Genomic DNA, 24,391 nt, shown 5'->3' with positions numbered 1-24,391 from the left:
CCTTTGATGTTTAAAATCCATTTTTTTACATTTGAAATTGTTGCTCATAGGAATATTCTGTGTTACTGTAAAGTGCTGACCCCCCTCCCCCTCCCCCCCCCCAGCTCCGTCTGATACTGCGCCATACTCTTAAAGGTTTTGTGCATGTAATTTATAAAATTCATTTTTTGTTAGAATTTAGAGCCTAAGCCCAGCCAGAGGCATGTGCTCTCAAAGTGATGTTGTCTTTGGGAGAGGGAGAGCATTAAATGGCTAGAAAACCTCTTATAACCCGAGTATTATGTTTATTGTCTCCATAGACAACGGTTGGTGGAAGGCAGAACAGTGTTGTGCTTCAGCGACTACAGCCAGATACTCCGTACACTATAACGGTAGCATCACAGTATGCTGAAGGAGAAGGAGGAAGGATTTCAGGGAGAGGAAAGACCAGTAAGTTTATTCATCACAATTTCTTTTATGGAAATATTTTTCATCATATCTTTATTTTCATGTAGGGACAATGCTGTACAGAGAAAATTTTGAGTTCACATCACTAAACCAGCAAGGTCCCCTTTATTTTAAAGGAGTTGTTCACCAAATTTTTTTTTCTTTCAAATAAACTGGTGCCATAAAAGGGCCAGAGATTTGTAATTTACTTCTGTTAAAAAATTTCAAGTCTTCCAGTACTTATCAGCTGCTGTATGTCCTGCCGGAAGTGGTGCATTCTTCTTTAGTCTGACACAGTGCTCTCTGCTGTCTATGTCAGGAACTGTCCAGAGCAAATCCCCATAGAAAAACTCTCCTGCTCTCCAGACTAGAAAGAATACTACTTCCTGCAGGACATACAGCAACTGATAAGTACTGTAAGACTTTTTAATAGACGTATATTACAAATCTCTGACACTTTCTGGCACCAGTTTATTTGAATGAAAAAAAAACCTCTTTAAGGATGAATTCCTTTGAGTCAGACCGACACTGTTCAGAAAGTGTTAGCATATCAAGATATATAATCACTTGGAATAATCCTTTAATCTTCAGATATTTACTAGACCCTAGGAATTATCATACAAAATGTTTAGAGTCCCTCCAATATAGACAATAACTAGTAAATGTAGACATGTGACATATTGTATATGGTATGGTATATACTGTATATGGTATGATATATACTGTATAATGGTTTCTTACTGTACATTTTATTACAATGTAGTTTGTAAAATTTGTTAATTATAACAAATAAATTGTGTTTTCAGAACCTTTGAGCACAGTAAAAAATCTAAGAGTATATGACCCAACTACAAGTACCTTAAATGTACGATGGGAAGCAGCGGAAGGGAATGTGCGTCAGTATAAGGTCTACTATGTACCTACTGCAGGGGGATCCGAGGAAGTGGTAAATTTGCCTTTTTTAATCATATTTGTTTATTTAATCTAATAGGGTTAATTGTGTCTAATATCAAACATAACTTTTAATATTTTGCTGCCCATGGTGAGACTAACAGTTCCTTCCATACTTGTTACTATATATTCAGTCTCCTTCCTCCAGTTCTTAGCTGCTGCTTTCTGTCGAAAACATAGAAACCTGTATGTGAGCCTTTCTCTCTGTCTCCCCTCCTCCTCCCTCCCTTCTGAGACAGATGATGTAAAGTCCCTGACTGACTTTATCTGCAACATTGTAGCTTCTCTGTAATGCTGGGAGGGTTATTCTGAGTTCAAGTTGCTGATGAACTCACTGTGATTATTCCTCCCAGCATTACAAAGAAGCCACAATGTTGCAGATAAAGCCAGACAGGGACTCAGCAGGGAGGGGGGGGGGAGGGGAGACAGAGAGAAAGGCTCACACACAGATTTTTGTGTTTTCAGGAGAAAGTAGCAGCTCACAATTGGGGGAAGGAGACTGGATTAATAATAACAAATATGGAAGGAATTGTTAGTCTCACCATGGGCAGCAACATGTCATAAGTTATGTTTGAGTGTAATACCCCTTTAAGAGGAAAGGCCCTATTACACGGGGAGACAGAGCGATGTCAGTGCTCGCTTGCTCCTCTTTCCCGACTTGCTGCCGGTGCTATTACACGCGTCCGCAGCGAGCGGGTGAGTACAGGGGGGGGGGCCGCAGGGAGCTACCCAGGTAATCACTTGATCGTCTGGGCAGCCCATAACACATAGCAGCGGTCTGCTGCCACTATTACACTGAGCGACGGCAGCAAATCGTTGCTATATTAGTTGTTTCTCTTTAAACATGTTAAAAGACAAACGACAGGAACGATCAGCCGACATTTTTCATGTCTGCTGATCATTGCCTTCTTTTACACAAGACGTATACGGCCGATAATCGTTTTGCGTAATAGGACCTTAAGTAGTATCTTAACATGTTGGTATTTGTTTTCTGCAGACAACTGTTCCTGGAAATACCATCTACACTGTACTAAGGGGACTTCAGCCAGACACTCCCTATACAGTAACGGTGGTCCCTGTATATGCCGAAGGAGATGGTGGACGCATGTCTGACACTGGCAGGACATGTATGTGAAACATATGCTTAATGACCTTTTCCTAATCTTTTTTTCATACTATGCCTACATGCAAATGAACTTTGGGTCACTTACACACTGCAGTACATAAGGGGTTAAGCAGAAGGACACAGGACGCTCTTATCTTCCCTGTAAGCAGCTGCCTACCCTGCCTCTATGGTTGCTATGCCACTGGTTGTGGCATTCAAATGGCTGCTATGTTAACTTGTAGCATATATCAAAACATTGTCCATCCCGTCATGGCAATAGTATTCCTAATGAGAATGACCTCCTTTAAGAAGGATTGTGCAAAAAATAAAAAAAAGTTCAGGAAGTGTTCTTTTAAAGACTTAAGGAATGTTCATGCTGTTAAATTGGCCTCTAAATTCCCCAGATCTCTATCCGACCGAACCTGTAGGACTTGCTATAAAAACAAATCGAGGCCGCACCTTGCTGCTCACAGAAATCATTTCAACACACTTTGCACAGATCTATAGTACAAGCTAAGAGAACTGAACTTTACAGATGTAGCCTGCAGAGCATAAATCTGCAGAAAAATACCAAAATACCATATGACGACCAGATATAGAGCTAATCCCGATTTACTTACACATAGCAGCTAATCCTTAAAAGCCTCCTGAAATGATAGGTTATCTTAAAAGGATCTTCTGCTACCATTTCATTGCCAGATACCAGCGTAGAGCAAATTGAACCTCATGAACTAAGATTTGTTACGAACTTTGCAAAAAGTTTGGTTCATGACTTTGTAAAGATGGCGGCCGCACAATTTAATACATATAAAAAAAAACAAAAAAGAGCCTAAAATCTAACCTGCTGATAGCCCCCTGTAACGTAATATAAACACTTTGGAGTCTGCAAAGTGCGTCTGAGTTTACATAAGAGGAAACTGTGGGAGCATGAAAAACTACATTTACCCTACATTGCCCTATTGGGAGGATGGCTACCGATAATATTGGGGTTGTTGCTATAAAGGGTGCAGGGTCCAGCCGCTTCCAGGCCCTGGAGCTTTGACAGTATCCCTTGCGTTTTGAGAGTCCCTGCAGCCAATTTACTTTCTTACCAAAATCCACAGATATTCTAAGGTCCGTTTACCTTTTTTTTTTTTTAAACATTCTTTATTTAAAGTTTTAGGTTTTTCTCAAACATACAGTATAAGGCTGGGTTCACACTATGTATATTTGAGGCTGTATTTGGTCCTCATGTCAGGTCCTCATAGCAACCAAAACCAGGAGTGGATTGAAAACACAGAAAGGATCTGTTCACACAATGTTGAAATTGAGTGGATGGCCGCCATATAACAGTAAATAACGGCCATCATTTCAATACCACAGCCGTTGTTTTAAAATAACAGCAAATATTTGCCATTAAATGATGGCCATCCACTCAATTACAACATTATGTGAACAGAGCCTTTCTGTGTTTTCAATCCACTCCTGGTTTTGGTTGCTATACAGCCTCACAAATACAGCCTCAAATATACATAGTGTGAACCCAGCCTTAGGGTATATTCACACGGACGGGCTCGGCAGGTCCTGGAAGTTCCCTACACTACATACTTGCTGCGGTCTAAACGACCGCAGCGAGTATGTAATTGTACCGCCCTTAACCCCTTCTGCTCCCCGGCTGTGTATATACTTTACCTGTCCTCGCTGCACGGGTCCGGCGTCCTGCTCTCCCGCCCGGCCAATCAGTGGCTGCGGCTCGGCAACACACTAATTGGCCGGACAGGAGAGCAGGACGCCGGACCCGTGCAGCGAGGACAGGTAAAGTATATACACAGCGGGGGAGCAGAAGGGGTTAAGGGCGGTACAATTACATACTCGCTGCGGTCGTTTAGACCGCAGCAAGTATGTAGTGTAGGGAACTTCCAGGACCTGCCGGGCTCGCAGCGAGAATCTCGCTGCGAGCCCGTCCGTGTGAATATACCCTAAGAGTGGTGGATAGGGGATATAGGTAGACAAGGCTAAGAAAGGGTGATACCTACTAGTCAACCTTAACTGGTATCACAGAAACAAAATCAAATACATAAACTGACAGACAGACAAATGACAGATTAAACATGAGGAGAGGAGTGGGTGGGAGGGGGCAGGGTCACCGCTAACTTTAACTCTTGAGCGGGTATGAGCAGAACTGGTGGGCAGTTCATGGTACGAGTAATGGGGTAAGAGGAGAGCAGTACATATGACAGAAGAGGGGTGGGAGAACCGGGGAGAGGGGATGATAGAAGGTTGGAGTGGGGGGGCGGTCTGGATCAAAACCCCACATGATGAGCCACTTAAATTGCTACCAAGGACCCCAGGTCTGTTCAAATTTAGTGTGGGATCTCAGCGTCCTACTTTCTAACTCTTCTATACTGCGCATTTGGTCCACTTTGACATACCAACTTGTCAAAGATGGCGGGGTAGTCTGTCTCCAGAGTGTCGGGATAAGGAGTTTGGCATTGGTAAGGAGGGCTGTGTTTAGATAATGGGGTGCGTGAGGTGGCTAGCAATAATAAAACCAGTTGTGGCGTAATAACAGTGTCCACACCTCTCCTGAATGTTTTTAGTCACCTGTTCCCAAAACATTTTAAGAGCAGGACATGTGAGCGTTCCTTCTGTTTCACCGCATCTCCAATAGGTTTCAGTGGGGGTAAGTCCCCATCTGTACACTTAATGTGTGCGTGTTGTACCAGTGGGTTAAAATTTCTCTTGTGTGGTGATTGAATTGGAGAATCCATGTGAATGAGAGAGTATAGATTTATCTTTCTTGTGTGACAAGGAAATGTTAAACTCGGATTCCCAAGCGAGAAGAAAACTAGGTTTGGTCGGGAGGGGTTAAAAGGTGTGAATGTAGTTTGGACAAGCATATTGCTTTGCGAAGCATTGTTGCTTCCTTTAAAATGGCATTTGCGTGTTTGCCTTCATTCAGAAGTTACTGCAGAATGTAAGCACCTTCATGGCCTAGACTATGGTGAATGTGTGCGTCGATAACAAAAAAAAAACATATTTTTTTGCTCTAGTGGCACGAGGAACTGCTAGAAACCTTCAAGTTTACAACCCCACAACAAATACACTAAACGTTCGATGGGATCCGGCCCCCGGACAGGTTCAGCAATACAGGGTCAACTATGCTCCACTCCTTGGAACCACTGCTTCAGAATATGTGAGTACCAAATCCTAAGTGTTCGGTCAGATAACACAATACATGAAATCATTCTGTAAGAGCGTAGAAGTCTCCCACCCATAATAATTCTGTGTATTAATTGACTTGTCCCAAGCTGGAGTCATAACCATATCAGTCAGAACTAATACACAATGTTCCCAATTACATTTAGGTTGTGGTTCCTGGCAATACTCACAATGTGTTACTGGAGCGTCTGATCCCGGATACGGCTTACTCAGTGAATGTGGTGGCTATGTATGCTGACGGAGAAGCCGAACCAAGTAATGGAGAGGGAAAAACATGTATGTATCATATATAAACTATATGGAATTGTATACATTTAGTATAATATCTCAATCTCATCAATAATACGTTGATGCATTGAATTTTTTTGCAGAGCATGAACTTTTTTTTTTTTTTTTAACAAAGCTCACATGGCAGGGGGTACAGTGTTCAAGCTGTCACCAAGATTTTAGATTACATGGACGCTGTCATTAAAAAAGAGAGATTTATGAAAATTTTTGAATGGGCGGGGCATGTTCAGACTGTGACCGATCAGGATAAATAACCGGGAGAAGTGCATGCGTAGTGCATATACTACCAGGCCCGTGTCACTTCACCTAGACAGACTTTCAATAAAGTTGCAGAAGTTGAGAAAAGTGCACAGCAGTGGGGTGGTCTTCAGACTCGTTCTACTGATTTTTTTTGTATGCCTCTCTTTTAATGATAGATAGTCATTGATAACTTATTTAATACATACGGTCCATTGTTCTTATCCTGTCACCCAAATTGGCTTTGATTCAGTATATTATAAAAACAGCTGTTTGGTTGACCATTCTATTTAATGGGCATGCTAGTGTTTCTCCTCTTTCATGACTTATATTCTTCTAGAATATAATTTAAAACTATGGCCCAGATTTCCTCAAATGAATTTACTTACTTAGGGTTCTATTCCCCAAAAAAATTTTCAACGATTAACGATAAATGATCTTAAACGACCGCTATGGGGAACGCCCTGAAATCATTCACCCAATTACATGGAACGATGATCGTTACTTATGATCGCTCTTACGGTCGTCCTGTTATCGCTACTGCGTTTGTCGCTACTGCGTTTGTCGCTACTGCAAATGACCGAACTACATTGTATTACATGTGAACGATTTGTAAACGAACAACAATAAAAAAAAGGTCCAAATTCAATTAAACGACCAACGATTACTGGTTGGTCGTTTAATCGTTGTCTTCTATTACACTAAACGATTATCGTTCAAATCCGAACGATCTAACGGTTTTTCGAACAATAATCGTCCTGTGTAATAGGGCCCTTAGACTGCACAAAGTGTGTCAGGCTAGTTGATAAATCTGTCATATTCTGGCACAATTACAATAGTAAATCTGCTGTTATGTCCCAGCTAACTTCACTGTATTGCAACAGTCTCGCCAGTTTTCACCAGAGCCCATCGCTAGGCAGAATGAATTTGCTGCGGCAGGTGACCCCCAGGTCGCTATTCCTAGCATAACTGGAGGCAGCTGAGGTGTAGCGCAGATACATGAGGTGAACTCATAGACAGGGACAAGTGGCAAGTTCAGGGCAGGCGGCAGACAGAACCTAGTCAGGAACGAGGCATAAAGTTCAGGGCGGGTGGCAGGCAGAACATAGTCAGGAACAAGGCAGTGGGAGTGGTTAACCCGTAGACATGAATAGCAGACAGGGACCGCTAAATCAATAGGCTAGGGGCACTATAGATCTGGCAATGACCCCTAGAACAAGGCTGGTTAAATAAGGAAGGCCAAGCATCTGCATCCTGCATTAATGGTGCACTGGCCCTTTAAATTTAACAGAGGCGGCGTGTGTGCCCTAGGAAGCAGGGACACGCCTGCCAGGAGGAGAAAGGCAGGGAGTATGGTTGGTTAAGAGTGTCGGGAAATGGCTTGGAAGAGAAGCTAGGTGTCGGGGAACACGTGTGTGGTAGCAGCCGCGGCCATGACAGCCTCTTTCCCTCTCTAATCATAATCTATTACTCAAGTCTCCAAAAGTCTGAAATATTAATAATTTTAAATGCAATCTGTCAGCCGCATTCGCTGCTAAGAGCTGCAGACACTGCTGGATAGCTGTCACCTGTACCCTGTCAAAGAAGGTCTGGGAGGCGAAGGCATGTAAGGAGACCTGCCATGCTGTGGCACCTAAGCAGCTCGGCCCCACCTCCATGACATTTAGCTAGGAAATAAATAAAGGCAGTTTTATAAGGCAACTAACATCAGCTACAGGAAAGATACCGTTTTCTTTGATATATTCCCTTTAAATCTATCACATCTAAGACAATGATATCACACATCTACTATATCTGACATTATGACCAAAGCCCTTTCTTACTTGGTATAACACTTTGGGTCAAAGGGCACATTTGGCATCTCCGTGATGTTTATACAGTCATATTAAATGTAGCCTACAACATATGGAGCAAAGTATTGAAGGTTGAATGGCACAAATCTGTTCATAGTTGCTAAAGTTATCAAACGGAACCATTTCCTGATGTATTACATAAACTACGGCCGTGCTTTCTTCTTGCTGGTGTTCTTCATTTAGCGCTTTAAATAAAACAGAATGATCCTATATGAAAGTCCTATACTTTAACAGAAGACATCCATGCAAAGTTAAATGAAGATGAGTCCATTTGTTTTGGAATTGTCGGCAAAAAAAAACAACAATGCAAAATAATAATAATTGGTCTTGTTAAGTGTTCTGTGTATAGAAGTTGGATTAGGGTAAGTTAAAAAATATGTTCCCCTCCAGATACAATTTAGAGTGTACATATAAATCTACATTTAATGGAGAAAACATAGGCTAGGATTTATTAAGAACAACATTTCACTCGCACTGCTAGTACATTGGCATGCAGCATTTATATAGAGGCACACTCCACCACATAAACCCTGGCATATGGGATCTGTTCATGCCCCCCTACTGAAATTTTCACCAGGTTTCCAGATACGATTGTAGCACAAATGGCACAGGAGGATGGCAGCCCCCTTCACACTATGCCTCGCCTCGCCTCGCCCCTCCCCCCCCCCCACACACCTGGTAAGCCATATGCAGTCTGGGTATCTGTGTATGGCCTGCCATGGACATGATAAATTCCTCCTATAAATTTTAAATCCATTGACAAAAAGTTGTACAGATTTGAAATTATCTTAAAAGAGAAGTTCGGCCACCGGCAATCCGGCAGCCGGCAGGGACAGGGCGAATTCCATAACAAGTATGAACTTACCTCTTCCCGTATCCATGGTGAGCAGTGGGACCGGCTGCGGGGCCCTGCTGGAAGAAATTTCCCCCCGAGATGTGATGATGTCATAACTCGGGTGGAAAAGGACTGACCGCTCAGCCAATCAGTGGCTGAGTCAGCCAATCACATGGGTCGTGATCCCAGAGCCGGCGGCAGTCCCAAGGCCAGTCCCTACGCTCACCACGGGCTTGAGGAGAGGTAAGATCATACTTGTTATAAAATTATAATTGCATTTTTTTGTGTAAACTAGTCAGTGTGGTGGTGCGCCACCACCACACTGTTTTCATGCGACCTAAGAATTTTTCTGCCTTTTTTGTTTGTTTGCTGGGTGCATATTATAGGGCTATAATTTTTGTCTGTGCAGTAGTTTTTAAGCAATATCTGTGTTTTTTAAATTTTTGTGTAAATTATTCAGTGACTCCAAACAATTTTTTACAGTGACCTCTTCATATGCAAATTATAGGTAAATTAAATGTAAATTATATCTCCTTAGTCGGTATACTGTGAAAAGTAGGTGTAAGGTATTTAAGTGAATGTACCACCAGGGCTTTTTTTACATTTTCAGACCGACGCTAGCATGGGGATGCCGTTGGTGCGGTCCTTTTGGTCTATTGATCTATGGCGTTGGTCTATTCCCAAGCACCGGCCTGCCCTATAGCACTGGGGCAGCCCCCCCCCCCCCCCCCCCGTGTGACCATATCCCTTTCCCTCCATGATACGACTCCATTGGTTCTAATGGAGTTGCGTTACAGAGTAGATGGGTTTTCGTCACACTGGGGGCCGCTGGGCCAGGACGGTGCTTGGGATTAGACCGGAAATGTGGACAGCAATAGGGTGGTGGTTAAAAAAAAAAAAGGACTGTGCAACCCGGTAAAAAAAAAACCAAAGCGTTTTACCTGGTGGTGCATTCGCTTTAAGTCAACTTTGCATAATTTATTAATAAAAATAAGGGATAGTTAGAGATGACAATCTGCGGACAGCACTATAAATCTTGGTCCTTGCAATGGGAAATAATCTATTTTGGGACCCCAAAAGCCCATGAGGCTTTCCATGGTGCCGATCTCAGTCACATACTAACAACACCTCCATTTACATGTGATATACGGACTTCCAGACAGACCTGGCCGCCTTGTGGATCTGGCACTTTCTTTGCACATTGGCAGCACCTAATTAAATGAAATTTATTATTAAACCCAAAATCTCCCTATATTTTGAGGAGAATGCAGCTATTCTGCAATATTCTAAAGAATTCGGCATGGAAAGTTTGCTCCTGTGTTATATTAGAATTTCATCTCTTTTGCTGACTGCTTTGCAAATCCCTCCAGCTACTAAGCGCCCTCCAAATACTTGTGGTATCCCTCTTTCCACATTTCGTTCATACTGCGGTAGGTTTAGTTCTTAATAATCTGCCAGTATGTCCTAGCTGGCAGCGCTGTCATGTAAAGCAACCAGACACCAGGAGTGTGGTTGGAAACTGCTGAATTTCCTGTATTCACATGTTCATAATACATAGTTGACATTGCTGTTAAAAGAAATCAAGGTTAATATCCAGACTGATAATTGTTTTGTAATGATGCTTTTTCCAACAGTACCTCGAAGCGGGCCAAAGAACATTAGAGTTTTTGGAGCGACAACCAATAGTCTCTCTGTAAACTGGGATCATGCCGATGGTCCGGTTCAACAATACCGGATTATCTACTCGCCAACTGTTGGGGATCCTATTGATGAATATGTAAGTTTTCATTTTTTTGCAAGATGTTGAATTTTTAAATTTTTTTTTTAAATGTATGCGGTTTCTTAAACCAATTGTTTTTATAACATCATTTTTCATTACATAATTCCTTTTATGACCAAAAAAATTCTGCGGTTACTGCTGTTCAACTCATTACCCCCCTTACCGCCATGTTATAATCGTACATGTCTGCTTTGGATATTCATTTTATGGTAGAATCTCCCCTTGAGGTTTAGTCGGTCTCAGGTTGTCCCGCTGCTGGAAACTCCAGTAATCTGTAAGGGATTCCACCAGCAAGCATTTTTATTTCCCTACGCCACCACATGAAAAATGATTTACACGGTGCGCTGTACGTGTAATGCATAATAGTACCCGAACCCCCCCAGATCAAGATATAGCTAACAGTCCTAAACAAAGAATCCCTCTGTTAACTTGGAATTTTATAATAGGGTATTTAAGATTGATTTCTTAGCAAACCAACCCTTTTAGGGTAGCTTCACACATAGTGGATTTCACGCTGCCAATTCGCAGCAAAATCTGCTATGGATCCATCACCTTGTATTTTCTATGAGAATACATACTCGCAGCAGGATTGAGTATCTAAGTTAACCCCCTGCTGGCCAGAGTATACATTACCTGCTCCATGCTCCGGCTTGCTTTTGGGGCTACTGGTGTCTGCACGTCCCACTCAGCCAATCAGTGGCCGCGGCGGGGCAGCAGACTGATTGGCTGAGCCGGGAGCCCCTAAAGCAGAGGGTTAACTTACATACTCACAGCCGGATGTGCTTCAGCCCGCTTCCTGATGTCCTGCTAGCTTTGGCCATTCAGCCAATCACAAGGACAGCACTGTGGCTTTGTATCAGTGATTGGCTGAGCGGCCTGTGACGTCACACAGTGCCAGGAGTGTGCCGAAGCTAGCAGGACATAAGGAAGCATAGAGAGATATGTAATTTTTTTTTTTTTACAAGAGCTGCATGGACATCACTAACTATGTCTGTGTAGCCTAGAGATGAGCGAACTGTTCGGACTTTCGGTCCGAAAGCAGTTCGCTCTCTCATTATGCCTGCAACCCCGGCCGCATACTTGTGCTCCCAGGAATATGCGGCCAGGATATTCCAGGGAATCCATGGTGAATTCCCTTGAATATCCTGGCCGCATACTTGCGGGATCACAACTATGCGGCCAGGATCTCAGGCATAATGAGAGCGCCGATGCCGTCGGACCAAAGGTCCAGCAGTCCGCTCATCTCTAGTGTAGCCCTTGCTGCCCAATTATGGGCTCAGTAAGCGAGCGCCGATCTTACAGAAAGTCGTGTAATAGGGTTGGGCCCTTACATTCACTCGCCTTTTTGCAATGGAGTTCATGCTCACCTGACTATTCAGGGAAAAGTGCACATTGTCAACCCAAAGGCTACAAAATGATATAAAGATATAAAAATTTAATATAGGGACCACAGGTTCCTTTAATCTGGTCTGACTACATACAGGAAATGTTATCAATACATTTGCATTTAAGCACCATTTATACTCTGGGGTCCTAATACAGCTCGCCTTTTTTGATAACAGACATACAGTTTTACATTGTTTTCAGCCATATGCAGAAACCAGTCCCAAAGTCGTGTCCCATCGCCTTTACCCATATGTTGAACATTTTTCAGCCTGCATTCTATTAGAGGAATGTATATTCAGTGTTCATTTTGTATAACAGATGTATAATACATTTCGTCTGCTCTCCAGCGTTCACAGTGGTTTTGGCAGAGTAAAATTTTAATATTTATTGTGCGTATTACACACATCCCTCCTACTGTACATGTGTCTGCACTATGATATATATCCTAACCGATATACTATATTACACAGTCTATAAAATGGACAGGACTCACTTTAGTAATTTAGTGCTATGAATTTCATGGATCATACAGTAGCTCTAAAACATAAAATAAATTGTGCGTTCTCATTGCCTATGAAACTCTATTAGCATCATCATTATCATTCCTTAAAGGGGTACTCCGGCAAAAATCTTTTTCTTTCAAATCAGCTGGTTTCAGAAAGTAAAATGGATTTGTAATTTACCCCTTCCTGCAAGACACACAGCAGCTGATCAGTACTTGAGATTTTTAAATAAAAGTCAATTACAAATATATAGAACTTTCTGAAACCAGTTGATTTGGAAAGAAAAAATTTTGCGCCGGAGTACCCCTTTAATCACATTTTTTAAACCAGACATTCGAGTTCCATAATAATATTTTGTACTGTAATTCTTTTAGACAACCGTCCACGGTAGAACAAACAATGTTGTACTACAACCCTTATTGCCAGACACCCCATATAAAATCACTGTGGTGGCCGTGTATGCAGATGGTGATGGAGGTCAACTGACTGGAAACGGAAGAACGGGTAAGCGAATAATATTTGTTTATGACATGTGATTGATAGTTGTATTACAAGGTTATATAGCCATATATATATTGATTTTATTAGTGCCTGTAATTCCTTATTCTTTATATGTCCTCCGACACGTTATTATTGAATTCTTTTCGGTAAATCTCTTATTATAGAGTAACTCTATACTGAGCCGATTCCAAAAACATATGTTGTAGTTTAGTGTAAATGAGTTTGTGATTTATTAGACTGAAATGAATTATCCGGTACATTCCGAAGTGTAGACTACTCATCATCTCTCTTTTTTACTCTCTTGCCTATTTAATTACACAAGTGAGACCTCTTTTTAAAGTAATGAGATTGTATTTCCCACATATATCAGTCTAGCATTGCCTGCAGTGCTTTTTTTTAAATCTTATTGTATGGGATTATGTTTTTATAGTCGGCTTACTCGCACCAAGAAATCTGCAAGTTTCCGATGAATGGTACACCAGATTCCGGGTCTCTTGGGATAGAGCAACCTCTCCAGTTCTTGGCTATAAACTTGTATACCAGCCACAAGGTAACTATAATCTTTACTTAATTTATCTATATTAATACATATATTCTAGTCACTTAGAAATTACCTAGTCTTTACTGGTTGACAAATGGGTGGCAAAATTCCAGCATAGTCCATATGAGACCTTTCTTTATTACTGATAGCCAATAGAGATGAGCGAACCTCGAACATGCTCGAGTCGATCCAAACCCGAACTTTCGGCATTTGATTAGCGGTGGCTGCTGAAGTTGGATAAAGCCCTAAGGCTATGTGGAAAACATGGATATAGTCATTGGTTGTATCCATGTTTTCCAGACAACCTTAGAGCTTTATCCAAGTTCTGCAGCCACCGTGTCACGACCCGTCACACCAAACACACAGAGACAGTGAGCCCTAAGCTCAGCCCCGCCCACTGACTCTACCTACTTGCCCCCCTAGGCTAAACCCTAGGGCAGCAACTAGGCGACGGTCCCTGCACTGGCTTGGTGGGACAAAAAGACAAGACAGACAGACAAAACACAATAAAGAATGGTCAGCAATCCGAGTCACAACAGTCTGGCAGCAAAGGTACAAAATCAGGATCCAAAAGAGTAGTCAGAAAACAGGCAATAAGGTCAGGAGCAGGCGGCAAACAAGGGAGGTCAAAAATACTAAGCAGGAGTCAGGAGAAACCAGAAAACAGAACACACAAGCAGGCAGAGACTAAGTCAATAACCGGCAAGGCACAGGCAGAAGCTGAAATCTTAAATAGGACACCAGGAACCAAGTCCAGAAGATGATAGGAGGGACCAGCTGTCAATCACTGAGGCAAAGGCAGGTTAACCGTTACATGACCAGAGGAAACTAGCAGAACAGACACGGGTGGGGCCGGGAAAACAATTAGCAGACCAGAAGGAATAAGACACAGTTCAGACAGGGCAAAAACAAGGCAAACTAAACACAGAATAAATGGAAGATTATGGCCAAAATCGCAGTCTTTGGCGCAGAGGTCTAATCTTCGCAGCAGAGGGTGGCACTGATGCCTTTTCAGGCGTGATCATGACACACCGCTAATCAAATACCGAACTTTCGGGTTTGGATCGACTCGAACCCAGTTAGCTCATCTCTAATAGCCAACCATTGTTATTACACAAAGTTTTGTTTTTTATAACTACTTTTTTACACGTCGCTTCACATAGAACAAAAGACAAGCGTACCTAATGAAATGCCTATTACGTGGAGCGATAAACTGCCCGATCAGGCCGATTAGGCAGATTATTGCTCTGTGTACTAAAGACAACGATTAGCCAAAGAAACCATTAGCGCCTGATTGTTGCTGTTTAAAAATCATTGGCTGTCGGCCACGCATTGCTACATGTAGTGGTGGGTGGCCGATGACAGTGTAAAAATAATAAAGTTTATACTTACCTATTCTCCTCCCTTTCTCCTGCAGCCTTTTGACTGTATTCTTTGCTCACCGCTGACCCTGCTGGCCCTATCTCTTCAGTGACTGGCTGAGCAGCCTGTCACTGCAGAGATGGGGCAACAAGCGCCAGTGGTGAGCGGGGAACACAGTCAAAAAGTTGCAGGACACTATGGGAGAAAAGGTAAGTATAAACTTTATTATTTTATATGTAAAAATCAAGGGCTGCTTGGACATCGCTATATATATCCCTGCCACACGATTATCAGGCCTTGTATTGGCTCGTTACACAAGCGTTGATCTCTAGCAGATTGGCACCCACGTACAGTAGAGGGTCGGGCAATGTAATACAGCCTTTAGAGAGACTACCTATAGTTGCAACAAATAGGAGTTGTCTCCTTTAATGAGCTCATAAATATCATTGTGGGAGAGCCCCTAAGGGCCTGTTCACACTATTGAAAACAGGTGAAAATTCTGAGCGGAACCCCTGCCCGGGGACTCCGCTCAGAATCCCGCCTGCTATCTGTTTTAATAGGATGCCATGCGTGCTTCCACTCTCCAGTCCTCTCCGCTCAAAGAATTGACATGTTCGCGGGTGGAGGTTCCGCTCACAATTTCCACCTGTTTTCCATAGTGTGAATTGGCCCTTTTAGTAGAAACATAGAAGATTGCCAGCAGAAAAAGTCCACTTGGTCCATCTAGTCTGCCCTTTTAGTATTTCCCTTCTTATTATCTTAGGATAGATATATGTATATCCCAGGCAGGTTTATATTCTGTTATTGTAGATGTAGCTGTGGAAGAGCCAGTCTGTCAATGTCTGCGGGGTTGTAGTATTAAGTATTTGTAAGCTTATGGACAATATTAAGAATTTACAATTGTTCACTGTTTCTTGTGAAGATGCTGACGAATCCATGGAAGTCTTTGTTGGCGATGTGAACTCGTACACTCTACAAAATCTAAACCCTGGAACTACCTATAATGTTAAGGTGTATGCTCAGTATGACACTGGACTAAGTGCACCGTTAACTGGACCTGGAACAACCTGTAAGTCCTTCTCTCCTGAATAAATTTGATGCATTTTTGAGTAGTTTGGGAAGCTCATAAGGCGTTCTTGACTTACTTGAATCTTTTTTCCTGTTCAACTAAACACATGTTTATTGGTAACACATTGCTTGCATGCTCTGGTTTGTATTTTGGCACCAACCGAGCTCCAAGTACTGGCTTGCAGCTTTTAATTCTCCATGTGCTTGGCTGTAAAATGTGCTTGGCAAAACGTAATAATAAACATATTAGGGGAAGCCATTATCTTTGCAAGTTGTGTGGTATATAGGCCCAAACACACCTTTCTTTCCAGTTCTTTCTATCGAGTTTATGATTTAAAGGGTCTAGAAATGCAGATTGTGGGTGTACATGTTTACAGATGGAAATGTTGTTGGAGATTTCCATTTAATCTCTTCTTTCGAGGGGAGTCATGTTACCTACGTCCTGGTTATCTAACTTTTATTTATTTTCCCTGAATTATGTCAGATTGTTCATTGCCAAATGATAACTAATAAACCCAGCTATTGCTTTCAGGGTTTGGGAAACATTTTTAGTGTAGCTGTTTATTATAACACTGTGTTCAAAACTTACTTTTACGGTTTGAGTAGATACCTCCTTGTCAGTGGATGGAGATAGGAGGTTACAGTGTATGCACTTAACAGGGCCGGCTCCAGGTTTTAGTGGGCCCTCGGGTGACAGAGCCTCAGCAGGCCCCTTATCTATCCACTATGCACCCATCATCCACACACTATGGACAATCACTTGAGGCACCACTAACATACACAAATACACATTATTGACACAGACACTGACTAACTGACTGACTCCGACAATGATTGACTGACACAGACACTGATTGGCACTGACTGATTGATTGACTAACATTGACACAGACACTGACAGACTGACATTGAATGACTGACACACTGACACACTCAAACACTAACACACAGCACTTACAGTCTTCTCCCTCTTCCTCTCTGTCCGGCTGCTCTTCACACTGTAAGGTTGAGGACCTTTGGTTCATGTGATCAGGCCCTTCACCCTTTTCTCTCTCTGTGCAGGTCCTGCTCCCTCTCCTGTGTCTTCTGATGTTCAGCCCCTCACCCTTGCACCCTACAGTGAGCGGGCTGAACATTAGAGCACTGTGCCCCCTCCCTCTCTGGGCCCTAGAGGTGCTGTGGGCCCCGGGACTTGTCTGGGTAAGCCCTGTGCTGATGCCGGCCCTGGTGGTCAATAATATAACTACAACTGCTGGGATTTGGAAGCTGTACAGCTACCAGGATAATCCTTTACATAAGATAGATATGCTGCAAATGAGAGGTGCAATCCTGAGACTTGCAAGCTACTGACACTGAGATTTTTTAGGTTGACCCTCAATAATGGTAGCGTTGAGAATAACTTCTTATTAAGCCTAGCTCGTATTTCTAGCTTATTTTTCCTGCAAAAAAGCAAAAAATAAAAAATCTCTTTTTCTTTTTGTAGTGTACCTAAATGTGACTGACCTGACAAGCTATCAAGTGGCTTGGGATTCATTCTGTGTTAGGTGGTCCCCCCACAGAGCTGCAACTTCCTATAGAGTCAAGCTAAATCCAGTTGACGGTAAGAACAGATTTGTAGGTTTTTGTATGACCTTTTTTTGTATGACCATGCCCCTTGCAGAACAAAATTGGTATTGTATGTATGTATGTTAGTTCTCAGTGAAGAATATTTGTGAGTGATAAATGAGATTTTTTAATGGTACTATACAGGTTCTCGAGGACAGGAAATAACAGTACCTTCATCAGAGTCGTCAAATTGTTTTACTGGTTTGAACCCCGACACTGAATATACTGCCACGGTATATGTACAGACACCGAATCTCGAGGGCAGAGGAGTTTCGACCAAAGAACGTACTTGTAAGTAACCTACGCATTTATAGTAATAAGGTGCACATTGAAAAGAACTCAGAAGGGGAGAATTGGTCCCAAATGACAGCAGGTGGCGGTCATAGAAAGTAGCTGGGGTCAGCAATGTATTAGCTCGATCACTGCTCGTCCCTCAGGGTCTGTGCGTGTGTCAGTCTTTTTCGGTGCATACCCTGATGATGTCAGTGCTATGCCATGGTATGTGCTTGGAGAGAGCTGAGCCATGGCTCTCTTTTGTATCCTATAATACAACAACTGAATACTTTAGATGCAGATGGAACTCTTAGACATGATCCTACCTCCCTACTTTTAAAGAATGAATTATGAGAAGTTTGAAGCACATACGTTGACAATGAAGCTGTAAATCCTAAATGTTGCCAGAATGTCGGCCAGAACCTTAGCAGTAGGAAATTATATATTTTATGATCATTGATTGGCACTTTTGATTGGCCAATTGAGTTCTTATAGACTTGGCCTCAGTTCATGTGTCTGTATATGAGAAATAACACTGGGACCAAAGGGATACATTCTAAGTGCACCAAAAAACAGCAATGGTTTTGCTGTAAAAGCCATCGGTCATAAACCATGCTTTCTCTTTTGCCATGCTGCCAGCTAAATAACTTGTCTTAACTTTTAGTGATAAAACCAACAGAATCACCAACTCTACCTCCTGCTCCTCCTCCACCTCCTACAATCCCTCCTGCCCGTGAAGGTAAGCAAAATGCTGTATATTAAGTAGTATAGTCATAATTGGGGTATGTATACCATAGATAATGTTATTTGTATGGTCTAGTGGAAAAATATATAAATATATTTGGCTGGGTTCACACCGCGTTTTTGCAGTCCATTTGACGTATTGATATTACATGGTTACTTTTTACATACACAAAAACTTGGTCAACCATGTTTTTGTGTACACTAAAAAAAAAGAAAAATACACATCCGTTTTAATTCTCATTTTTATAATGGAAGTCAGTGGAAAAATGGATCCAAACAGATTGCACACAATTGCATTCAGTTTTTTTTTCCATAAAACGCATGAACCCAGCCTTATATAAAAAATATTATGCTTTGTAATTAACTGTACATCAAATTACAAAGAGATCTTTCTATCAAAGAGGCTTAGGATTTCCAGTGATATATGGCATTGCATCCTAACTAGTTTCTTTCAATCAGACAACATTGCCCATAGAAGATAATCCCATCACTGATTTCCACAATTCTTATTTCTAGTGTGTAAAGGGGCAAAAGCAGATATTGTCTTCCTGATCGACAGCTCATGGAGTATTGGTGACGATAACTTCAACAAAGTTCGCCAATTCATTTTTAACACTATCGGGGCTTTTGATGTCATCAATCCTGCAGGAATCCAGGTAAGACTAATAGCAATACAATCAGATCTCCATTACTATTCTACTATATAGAAAATTAATTAGATGTGGAAATTTAGAAATACTCATGTTCTATTGTTTTTGCCATACATTCTTTAAAATAATAGTTTTAAAGAGGGCCCAAAATGGTGTCCATGCTGTACTGAGTAAGAACATGAAGCGAATTTGTTACTACCGTTTTAAGCTTAGCTTAAAACTAGACCAGACAGGCCGAAGATGCAACTTATTACAGTGCCAAATTCTTTGAGATATAATTGTGGCATATTTGAGTTTTTGGTTTTGTTGGCTTACTTTAGACCAAGACTTTGTGCTAACACTTTGAACTTCACATCTTAAACCACACACTTTTATTTACAATCTGCTCCTCTTTCCTTTGTATCTTTCTAAATTGATTAGCGGGGTCTAAAATACTTCATATATCTAGCAAAAGACATGAACGCTAGAAATGAGCAAGCAAGCTTTAAAGTACTGGATGCTTGAGCTGCTTGGGTTCTCATTAACAAAAAGCTTGTTGAAAGGCTGCTGAGTAGTGATGAGTGAATACTGTTCGATCGAATAGATATTCGATCAAATAGTAAGGTATTCGACCTATCGAATATTATCGAATAGTTCGCCGAATATATAAAAAAAAAATAAGCGTTCAAATCCCCCAGCTTCCGGTTTTTACCTCCAAGTGGTCAAATAGATGTTTTTCAATAATCGAATACTTGTTCCCATAGACTTTACTGGCATCGAATATTTGATCAAATATTCGAATATTCAGGAGATATTGGTACGAATATCGAATATTCGAATATTTCACTATTCGCTCATCACTACTGCTGAGCAACAGTTAAACAAGTTTAAGGCTTTGGAAATGCATTAAAGTGTCTTCATCGGCCCTTCTAGATCAGTGGCCATATCCTCTGCCATTCCAGAAGGTTGGGTCCTTATATCCATGAAGACCCCACCCAAGTACACTTCAAAGGGGACCTGTCACCCCGACTGCCGGGGTGAAGCCGCCCGACCCCCCAGTGAAGCCTCTTATACTTATCCCCCTCCCAAAGTCCCGGTCCCAGACCCTGTCCCACTGCCGAGGAATCCCCGTCGGAAGCCGTGCGCGCTCACCAGAGATGAGTCCAGCGCCCATAGAGAATGACTGGAGCAGTCATTCTCTATGGGCGTTGGACTCATCTTTAATGAGCGCGCACATGGCTTCTGACGGGGATTTCTCGGCAGCGGGATGGGGTCCGGGACCGAGACTTCGAGGAAGGGGTAAGTATAAGGGGCTCCACTGGGGGGTCTGGCAGGCTTCACCCCGGCAGCCAGGGTGACAGGTCCCCTTTAAACTGCATGGCATGGGGAGTGGGGAACGTGTACTTCTCTCACTGGTATTCCATCTGCCTTTACTAACACAGGTCAGTCAATCAGGGGCGATAATAAATACAGATAGATGACCAGTACGGTAAGCATACTTTGCCTTACCCCACCAACAGAGCCCAGTCTGGACCCCAGGGCGTTAACGTAATGCTCTGGCAGCCATACTGTCACTTTCAGATTAACCAATTACCCTGCGGTCACTTGGTTAAATACTCGGGTCTTCCATTTTTTTCAATGGGGCTCGTTACTTAAATCGAGAACTCGAGTATTGGAAAAGGCTTGACTTGAGCAGCAAGCATTTTGGTGCTCGCGCTGGCTGGCTAATTTCACCGCCAGTATTCTACAACCTGCAAATATCCCAGCATGCTCTGTAGCAGAGAGTACTAGTCTATCCAGAGACTGGATAGCTATAGATTGAGGAAGCCTTGTGTATAGGGTACATTGTCAGTGCTCATTATGGTTTAATGATGGAAATGTGAGTGCAGCGTAGTTAGATATTAGCTGATATTAACAGAGAAAGGCCCAGTAGAGGGCAGGATCGAGCTGCTAGCTAATAGGCTTCATTCCTTTGCACACAATAAACCCTTTTACTGTCTTGAGCACACAATATGCGGTTTTAATATGCGGTTTGTGCATGTTCCGTATTGATTAGTACTTTTTACATGATATAATAACATGAACATACAGCATTGATGTTGTTCTATGATTCCCTGCAGGTTTCATTCGTGCAGTTCAGCGATGAAGCTCAGACTGAGTTTAAGCTGAATACTTATGCCGATAAATCACAAGCCCTAGGTGCACTAGCTAACATCCGATACAAGGGAGGAAACACAAAAACAGGTATGCTATGCAATACTATGCTAATGTATTGCTAAAATACTAAATAAATGTTGCATACAAGATGAAGACACAGCTCAGGGCTACAAAGGAGTGGGTTAGCTTTATCATGGATCTTTGGTGTCACAGTCAAGCCCCTATTACACGAGGCTCGCTACCGCCGCTGTTACACGCATCCACAGCGAGCGGGTGAGTGCAGAGGGAGCTGCGAGGGGGGGGGGGTTGCCAGGGTGATCGCTGGATCGTCCGGGTAGCCCATAGCAGATAGCAGCGGTCTGCTGCCGCCACTCCTACTCCACGGAGCGACGGCAGCATATTGATGTCGGCTGATCGTTGCCTTTTATTACACAAGACGATTATCGGCAGTATCGGCTGATATCGTTAATGTCGGCTGATCGTTGCCTTCTATTACACAAGACAATTTTTGGCAGTAATTGCCGATATTGGCTGAATATGGCCGATAACTGTTTTGTGTAATAGGGCCTTCAGGATAGGGAAAAAGTAGGAGATTGTGTGTGTGTGTGTGGGGGGGGGGAATCCAACCTCTGATCTTCCTAATGGGCCCCCAGCTTCTGTATTATAAATAGAGCCGCGGGTATGACACCTGACCTGTGGCTCTATTCATTCCTAAGGAGCTGATGGAAAGAGCCGAATACAGTGCTCACAAATCTTTCCGGTGCTCCATAGGAATAAATAAAATCAAGGGTCATGTTCCGTACCCGCTTCTCTATTCATAATACAGAATCCGGGGCCCAATACGGAGATCAGCAGGGGGTACAGAGGTTAGACACCCCACCACCACCACCCCAGCAATCTCCTATATTTCCTAAGTAAATTTTTCCTGGAATACCCCTTTAAGTTCTATATATTTTTTCTTACAGGAAAAGCCTTGAAGTTTGTACGTGATAAAGTTTTGACTTACGAAAATGGAATGAGAAGATCAGTTCCCAAGGTTCTTGTAGTAGTGACTGATGGAAGATCTCAGGATGACGTGAAGAAGTCTGCCAAAGATATTCAGCACTCTGGTATGTTCCTCTTAGAAATGAGTTATTCGTAGGAAAAATACACAATATAAGGATTAGACTAGATAGTTTGTAATTTTAAAGTAAAAAAATATCATCAAAACTTTTCCTATTCATATAAATGTACAATATCAGTGAGATGAATGAATAAAATAAATAAAACATTTGATTAAAAAAAAAAAAAGTTCTTTATACATGCTAACATTATGGGGGAGATTTATCAAACTGGTGTAAAGTGAAACTGGCTCAGTTGCCCCTAGCAACCAATCAGATTCCACCTTTCATTCCTCATAGACTCTTTGGAAAATGAAAGGTGGAATCTGATTGGTTGCCAGGGGCAACTGAGCCAGTTTCACTTTACACCATGTTTGATAAATCTCCCCTATGTCTCTAAGAGACTAAGTTAAATTTAATATGTGAAAGTAGATGCTTGTTACCGTATGAGCCATATTGAATGGTGACCCACAAGATGACTACACTTTTTTAACTTGACTGTTAAGGGGCTAGTTCACTATGTGCCTTGGGATGCAAAAACCCTAGAAGCACTTCTGGCCATATTGCTTTAATAAACTAGAGGTTCATAACTTACTTCAAAGTCTGATCATTAAAACTATAATTTGTTTTTTTTTTATTGCATACTTCTTTAGAGAATAATATGTGCAATAAACTGTAAAAGTGAACAAAGTGTTCCCTGCAGCGAGTCAAACTGTTCCAATGCAATAAATCACAGATTGTTTATGTTAAGCAAACTGAAATGTGAACAGGCGGCTAGAAGACCCATATTGGAAATTAAAGGTCCCCTTCTGCCTGTACATTAGGCAATTGTTTTATCAGCAGTTTCCCTAAAATTACACACATTGCCATCTCAGAAGCTCAGGAAATAGTGGAGAACAACTACTGGGAAATCAAATTCTTGCTGGCTCTTGTCGGCACTGTTACCAAAGTGAAAGGTGCCTTACCCATATACACTATGTAAATTAAAGATACCCTGTAGGTTTATGCTGTGCTATATGATGGCATAAACTAGTGACAGAGAAGCTAAACAGAATGATTTATCACTTACATTGTTCTGTGCAGCTGATCCAGAGATATCCTCCTGAATAACATGGACAATAATTAGTCCTCTCCATTATATGCATGAGCCCAGTAGTCCTCAATATTCATGAGAAGCAGAAAACTCTGTCCACCAGCTTCTGATTGGCAGTTATCTATCTATACTGTGTATAGGCAGTCAATTGCCAATCAGCAACTGGAGGGCGGAGGGAGGGGGTGTGGCAAGAATTCTATTCTCCTGCATATTATAAGGACTGCTAAACAGAATCATATAAGTAATACACTGATCTGTTCAGCATTTTGTCACTAGTTTATGCTGCCCTCATTTAAGGCACCATAAAACTGATTCCCTTTAAGTAATTATAAAGGCCGTTCTCTTTTTTCCATTGATAAAATACTATTAGATAATTCTGCTGAATGTGTTTGGGAGTGTGACAGTGGGGGTTTTCCCTACAGCTGCTCTGCAGCTTGTAAAGAAAGCGATATAAGTAACAAAAACATTTTAGGGAGTAGCTGTGGATTTTTTCTTGACTTGTTTCTTGACTTGATTTTTCAGGCTTTAGCGTCTTTGTGATTGGAGTGGCTGATGTAGATTATACCGAACTTACAAATATAGGCAGTAAACCAAGCGAACGCCATGTCTTCATTGTGGATGATTTCGATGCTTTTGCGAAAATTGAAGATAATCTGATCACCTTTGTGTGTGAAACAGCAACTTCAAGTAAGTCTTGATACTCTGATACAGTTGTTATAAGGTAGCTATTTATTATATGGCTATGTTTCCACA

At 41.9% G+C, this 24,391-nt stretch overlaps 1 protein-coding gene across 3 annotated transcripts in view; it reads left to right on the top strand.

The window, feature by feature from the left end:
* COL12A1 (collagen type XII alpha 1 chain) overlaps positions 1–24,391 on the top strand; it is a 168,693-nt gene that overhangs the window by 98,335 nt on the left and 45,967 nt on the right. For all 3 annotated transcript variants that reach the window (XM_069974643.1, XM_069974646.1, XM_069974644.1), the window contains 16 exons: positions 300–429; positions 1,233–1,372; positions 2,375–2,504; positions 5,515–5,657; positions 5,830–5,959; positions 10,531–10,673; positions 12,940–13,069; positions 13,497–13,616; positions 15,892–16,038; positions 17,521–17,637; positions 17,787–17,933; positions 18,580–18,654; positions 19,176–19,315; positions 21,409–21,532; positions 22,411–22,554; positions 24,161–24,325. In XM_069974643.1, coding sequence (XP_069830744.1) covers positions 300–429; positions 1,233–1,372; positions 2,375–2,504; positions 5,515–5,657; positions 5,830–5,959; positions 10,531–10,673; positions 12,940–13,069; positions 13,497–13,616; positions 15,892–16,038; positions 17,521–17,637; positions 17,787–17,933; positions 18,580–18,654; positions 19,176–19,315; positions 21,409–21,532; positions 22,411–22,554; positions 24,161–24,325 — 2,125 coding nt within the window. The remainder of the gene's footprint in view (positions 1–299; positions 430–1,232; positions 1,373–2,374; positions 2,505–5,514; positions 5,658–5,829; positions 5,960–10,530; positions 10,674–12,939; positions 13,070–13,496; positions 13,617–15,891; positions 16,039–17,520; positions 17,638–17,786; positions 17,934–18,579; positions 18,655–19,175; positions 19,316–21,408; positions 21,533–22,410; positions 22,555–24,160; positions 24,326–24,391) is intronic.

This window comes from Dendropsophus ebraccatus, chromosome 6, assembly GCF_027789765.1.
Source record: "Dendropsophus ebraccatus isolate aDenEbr1 chromosome 6, aDenEbr1.pat, whole genome shotgun sequence".
Taxonomy (NCBI): domain Eukaryota; kingdom Metazoa; phylum Chordata; class Amphibia; order Anura; family Hylidae; genus Dendropsophus; species Dendropsophus ebraccatus.
The sequence above is the reverse complement of the archived record's forward strand: the minus strand, read 5'-3'. Positions and strand labels throughout refer to the sequence as shown.